Source organism: Lipotes vexillifer, unplaced genomic scaffold, assembly GCF_000442215.2.
Source record: "Lipotes vexillifer unplaced genomic scaffold, Lipotes_vexillifer_v1.1 scaffold584, whole genome shotgun sequence".
Taxonomy (NCBI): Eukaryota; Metazoa; Chordata; class Mammalia; order Artiodactyla; family Lipotidae; genus Lipotes; species Lipotes vexillifer.
In genome coordinates this window covers 4,863,745-4,870,098 of record NW_006783036.1, presented here as the reverse complement: position 1 = coordinate 4,870,098, position 6,354 = coordinate 4,863,745, and the positions used below count along the sequence as shown (strand labels likewise).

Sequence of the window (6,354 nt, the reverse complement as noted above, 5' to 3'; positions counted from 1 at the left end):
GGAATGCCCTGTGCTTGCATGCCTCCCCCGACAGGGAGCTCCCCACCTCCAGATGCAACTTAGTCCACCTGGACCGCTCTTGTCTGTGAGGGCTGAAATCCGAATCGCTGGAACTTTGGGGGTCCACCCTGAGGGGCTACACACAGCACTGACGCTGCTGGGCTGACAGCTCTCCCCGCCCAGCAGCAGCTCCCCACCCCCAAAGCTTTTCTTCCCCCGGCTCAATGTTCTGGTTCTTTCTGTTCCCATGAGGAGGCTTCCAGGCCCCGGGCCTCCCCCACGCGTCATGAGAACACCTCGCAGGCCCTGGGCTCTCGGCACCCACGGCCCAGATCCACCTGCAGACCTGCTGCTGCTGCTGGAATGCCACCCCCTTTCTGTGCAACTAGACAACAACTCATTTGGCTCTGACACGGGGTGGGCACAAGGGCCCCCCTCACGAGCATGTGTCAGGGGGTCCCCCATCCCCACCCCGAGGAGGCAAGTCTGCAGGGTCCAGGTGACAGTGGAGGGTCACTGAACCCATCCTTTAAGGCTCAGTTCTAGGACCAGAGTAGTATCATCCTCGAGACACAGATGAGGCTTCGAGGTGCAGTAAGCTGCCACCTCACACGCGCTGCACAGTTTACACACATCACCACACTCCCTCCTCCCTCAACCCAAAGGCAGGCAACAGCTTCCCACTTTGCAGATGAGAAAACAGAGGTCCACAGGGGTCCTGGAACTCGAGCAGGGTCGTAGGCTTCCAATTCCTTGTGCTGATGACAAGGACAAACACGGCACAGAAAATCCCCGTGGGTGCAAAACACAGATGATGAGCAGCAGAGGATTTCCTTGCTAATCGCGCTGCCCCGGGAACGATACGAAACCAAGTGTGTGTCCTAAGAACTCAGAGCTCAGGCCATGGGTAAGGGGTCTGCTGGGGCCACAACGGCAGAGGGAAACCAGCCTGGCAGGGAAGCGAGGGAATGAAAAATATAAGTGAGGAGGGACTCCGTGCGCGGAAGCCTGCGCTTTCCCCATCCCACTGATGTCCGGAACTGTGAACCGTCATGCCAGGAAGCAGGACAGCATGACTGAACCTCTGGGTCTGGACTGAGAACAGGTGCCACACCTTTGCTACACAGGTCCAGCCCCTGGAGCTCCTGCCCCATCCTGCCTGGGTCCATCTACAGGGGAACCTGCCCAGGACCAAGCTCCGGACAGCCTTCCACTGTTGGCGGGGGTCTCCCATGGGAGTCTCAGGCTGTCCCGGTCCAGAGGGGCAGCAGGCACAGGGCGGCAGGCCCAGACTGACACCGGAGGCCAAGACCGATTCCCCAGACTGATCCCAGGCCCCCCAGCCAGCCCACGGGACTGGGAGCAAGTCACCATACCGCTCCATGCCTCAGTTTCCCCACCTGCGATATGGGACCATTTGGGAGCTCTGAACAGAATGGAGCTGGGACTGGGACACCCTCTGTGGTAAACTGTGAAGTGCTGGGCACACCCTGGTCCCACCCTGGGTTACAGGCCAGTGAGCTCCTTACCACCAGCCCCCTTTGGTATGTGGCCCTGGGGGCTCCGTACCCCAAGGCCAGTACCCCAAGGCCAGTGACGGATGGCCAGGGTCAGGATGCGGAGGGAGGGGGAAAAGCTTATTCAACCTGCCCCATTGTCTTTAGTGACCTTTGCCCCCAGGCCTGACTGGGTTTAGGAAAAGCTGCCTTATTAGCATCCTGCCCAGGAGCTGCTGAGCTGGGAGGCCCCTCATAAAAGACCTATTCAGGGCCAGAGGCCCAGACCACCCTCGCTCCATCCTCCCTTTAAACCAACAAAAACACAAGCAGGAGGACAAACCCATCTTATTTTGAGAAGCTCAAATTTTTAATCCAAACTTTTAAAAGTAAACAGGGCCCACACAAAGGCTGCTGGAGGCCCCGGTTTCTGTGGGTTAGCTAAAGGGGAGTGGACCCCGTGGTGTGATGGGGGGACTGGGACAGATGTGAATGGGGGCGTGGGGGGGGAAGGGAGAAAGAGGTGGGACACCCAGGATGGGGAGGGGGAGGGGAGAATTGTTGAAAATACTTTTGTTTGGAAATTGCATCGGTTCAAAGTGGCAAACCTGACCTTCTGATGTTTGGGGTTCGCCTGCCTCAGTTTGCCCCACCGGATTAGAGTAAAGAGCATCCCAGTCCAGACTTCAGTCAGCCCAGCCCAGACCTCTATCAAAACAAAACAAAACAAAACAACCCAGAGAAAGGCCTATTTTCATCCCCATTCACAGGCCCACCAGTCCCAGCCCCAGCCAGGGACGGCCTGGAATACCGATGGGCCACCACCCACCACAGCTGCTTAGGGCCCTTACGGCATCCAGAAGGGCTGCAGGTACCCTGCAGCTTCCGAGAGAGAGGACTACAGGGCCACTGCTCCCCAGCACATCCGCAAGTGCCACCAGACACCGGCTCAGCCGCAGACATTCAAGCGAGCTGTCTGTCTAAACAGCAGAGTTTCAAAGACAACACCGATGTCTATCTGGCAAACCCCCAACAGGTCCCTCTCTTTTTCATGAGGAGCCTTGGAAGGAGTATGCACGGCAAGGATTCTGACAACTGTCGAGGCCCACTGTGTGTAGGGATAAAGGGGGCACTTTGGGTTTTGCCCCACTCTACAGAAGAGCAGAAAGGGGCTCAGGGCAGTTAAGTAACTGGCCAAAGAGAAGAGGGAAGAGTGTAGACTTGAACACGAGACAGTCTGAGCCCTCTGGGTAACGGGGTTATCAGCCATCTGCTCAGTGGTCACCGATAAGGAAGTGACACTTCCCAGGACAGGAGAAGGAGGGCAAACTTGGGTCAGGAACCAAGAATAGGGAGTCAGCAGTGTCTGCTGATGAATATTATCGGCCACAATGACAGCGGGCTGCCGGAGACGCAAGCCAGCCCACGGTCTGGGCAGTAGAGGACCCCCAGGGCACCACCCAGGCAACTGGGACTGAGACATCTGAATCTCAGTTGCTTTCCCAGGAAACACTCAGAACCTCTCTGAGCCTCCACTTACTTGGCTGTAATACGGGGATAAGGGCCCGAGGCACAAGCCCGGTACCTGACTCCTTTTGCCACCACCCAGACTGAGGCCTGTTACCTGCCTCATCTCTGGCTCGCTCTCCGCTCAAAACTACAGGTCCGAGTATAGAAAAGTGGTTTCTAAGAGATGGGCCTTTCCTTGTTTCCAGGCATCCTACTCATATTGTTGGGAGAACTCAAGGCCACGCCTGACTTTATGAGACAATACTAAACGACAGCGATCCCACCTGTAACTGAAATTCATGATAATAATGCTGAATGTTTATGTCACCCCAACACAAAGCTTTGCCACCACAAAATCTGTGGCAGTCCTGTTCCGAGTGTGCATGGCACTGGTGGCAGCATGGGTTCTGCAGGAAACCCTACAGCTCCACCCGTCCCGCCCTCCCCCAGTGGGGTGGGAACCTCACTCCTGCTCCGTTCACTGAGGCAGCAAAACGCTGAGCCAGACGGGGTCCGCGTCTCCTTGTCCAAAACATGACAGAACTTCTCAGCAAATATGCTCTGACACTCCGGCGCTTCAGTGCCCTGCTGAGAATCGCCCTCGCCAAGTGTCATTAATGACGCAGCTGAAAACCAGAAACATTTCATTTCCTAGCCACAGGCAGGACTGCAGCAACCCCCCGCCTCGTACTGCACTCGGGCAAACCGAGGCCCAGAAATCTGACCCTCCCAAGACCCCCAAGAAGCCGAGGCCGGAGAGGCTGGGCCTGGGACTCCTCACTTCCCAGATGGTGCAACCTTAACATATTAAACTGCCTAACGCTGAGCTACTCCCACTGGCCTTAAGGAGACTGCTGGTGGGAGGTGGGGTGGATACAGAGTTACCGAGAGAAACCCAAGTTGTAGCCTTAGATTGCTAATCAGTAACAAAATATCCCTCTAAACCTAGTCCTGCCCTGAACTCACAGGCTGGGAAAGGTAAACGAAGGAAAAACCGTGCTGGGCTATCACCCCACCTCCTGGGGTCCAGTTCCCACCCCAGCCCGCCACCCCCCCAAGGCACCTGCAGAGGCCACTTGGCCACAAAACCAAAGAGAGAGCGCCCTGTCCGCACCCCACCCCCCCTCCAGGCTGTCACTCTGGAGAAGAACAGTCACTTAAAGCCTAGATACACTTTCTCTGAACTAGGAAAGCCTTTAAGGAGAACCAGAAAGGGCTGTTTAATCTCCACCTTCAGGCAAATAGTTCAGGCAGCAGCAACTGCCACCAGAAGTAGGAGCCAAGCCACTAAAAATGTGGAAGGACAGGGAGGTGGGAGAGGAGACAGGCAGCAGGAAGAACCACTGATCAGAGGGCTGGGGATGGGGGCCGGCTGCTCCGCTCCTACAGAGCCCTCTGCCTTGGGCCCGACAGTCACACAGGCGTGGAAGACAGTAGCTGAGCTTTCCTGAGGCCAAAGGTCCTCCCACCCACACCCTGGCCACCGCAGATGACTGTGGCACTTCCTGTAAGGTGACCAACAGTTTACAAACCCTTCAGAGGCTTTTATCTCCACCTCAAATCCAGGAGGTAGGGATTATCGGCTCCATTCTACAGATAAGGAAACCGAGGCCTGCAGAGACAAAAAGCCAGGATTCATTCCAAGCCCGTATTCCTCTGGAAAGTTTTAGAGCCTGGGTTGAGAAAGGTCCCTGAGCCCTGAGAAAGGCAGGACTAACAACAACCGAGGAAGGCTCTTAGCCCCGGGTACTCTGGCCCACCTGCCTGTGATCCTTCCCAGCGGTCAGGCAGCAGGGAGAAGGTCAGGTGGAATTCCAGCCCCAGCACACAGGTGAACACTGCTTAGGTATGGGGCTGCCTGTTGCTCCAGATAAGAGAGGGAATTTCACTTTTCCTCAAAGGGCCTTTCTTTCTTTTCCATTAAAAACTTCCCGCTCCCGGACAACGGTTTCCAGGCAGGGATGCAGTGCCTCCGGCCAGCCCTACAGTGCCAGACTCTGATACTGATAAAATCCGCAGGAGAGAAACTTTTCTGGGGTCTGGCGGTCCTCGGCCCGCTTTGTATTCAGAGGGGCAGGGACACGCCTCCATCACTTAACCAGAAAATCACCACCCAAAGCCCCACTGCGGGTGGGCTCGGGATCTCTCTGGATGCCAGCTGGTGGAGGGGTCTGGAGTGGCGGCCGCCCGCGGGGGAAGGGACTCTGGGCCCGAGACCCGCGCCGCCAGGCAGGTGCCGTCCTTACCGTGCAGGCCGTTGGGGATGCTTCGGTGGTGCGGTGGCGCCGACAGGTCGTCCAGGGACCTGCGCGTTGCGACAGCCTTGCCGTCCGGGGCCTTGTGCGGCCCGGGGGGCAGCAGCGGGGGCGGGACGTGGTGGTGGTGGTCGGGGCTGCCGCCGCTGCCGGCGCTCGACGTGCTGCTGCCGTCGCCCACGTCGCGGGTCCCCGCTCCGGCCGCGCCGCCCGCCAGCGGCCCGCTCAGGCTGGCCTGGCTGTCGATGGAGCTACGGGAGCCGGCGCCACCACCACCACCGCCGCCGCCGCCGCCGCCGCCGCCGCCCGCGCCCCCCGCCAGCGCCGCGCGCTCCTCGTCCAGCAGCAGCACCAGCTCCTTGAGCTCCAGGTTCTCACGCAGCAGGGCCTCCTGGCGCGCCTCGAGCTCGCGCAGCTTCTGCTGCGAGCGGGCCACCTCGTGCCACACGGCGCCGGCCGCGTGGCGCCCGAAGCGCTGCCACTCGCGCGCCAGCTTGCGCCCCTTCTGCCGGTCGTCGTCGAGGAAGCAGCAGAGCTCGCGCAGCTCCTGGTTGTCGTCCTGCAGCCGCTGGTTCACGTCCTTGAGGCCGCGGATCTCCAGCAGGTGCTGCTGCAGCCGCCGGTTCACGTCGCGCATCAGGCCGCCGTGCTCCAGCATGAGGCCCACCTTCTCGCCCTCGGCGCGCCGCAGCCGCCGTGCCAGCTCCTCCTTGCTCCAGCGCAGCAGCTCCTCGTCCGACACCTGGCTCAGCTCCTCCGACGACGCCGCCGCCGCCGCCGCCGCCGCCGGGGGCTTCGCCATGGCGGGGCCGTCACCGCGGCATCGCCCGCGCCCTCGCCCGGCCGGCGCTCCCCGTGCCGGGGCTGCGCTGGGCCGGTCCGCCCGCGGGCGGGGGGCGACCAGGGGCTTGTGCGGCCTGCCCCGCGCCGCCTCGCGCGCCCTCACGCAGCGCCCTCCCGGGCCGCCCGGGAACCCGCGTGGCTCGAGGTTCAGCGAGCTGGGACCACTGCTGCGTCGGCGGCTGCAGTGCCGGGTTCTCTCCGGGCTTAGGCGAAGCAAGCGGAGGCCCGCCCCCGGCCCAGCTCCGGAGCCC

At 60.2% G+C, this 6,354-nt stretch overlaps 1 protein-coding gene across 1 annotated transcript in view; it reads right to left on the bottom strand.

The window, feature by feature from the left end:
* Positions 1-6,062, bottom strand: part of CCDC85C (coiled-coil domain containing 85C) — an 81,360-nt gene extending 75,298 nt beyond the window's left edge. Inside the window, exon 1 of the mRNA XM_007455646.1 lies at positions 5,252-6,062. Within this exon, the coding sequence (XP_007455708.1) occupies positions 5,252-6,062 (811 nt within the window). The remainder of the gene's footprint in view (positions 1-5,251) is intronic.
* Positions 6,063-6,354: the final 292 nt, after the last annotated feature.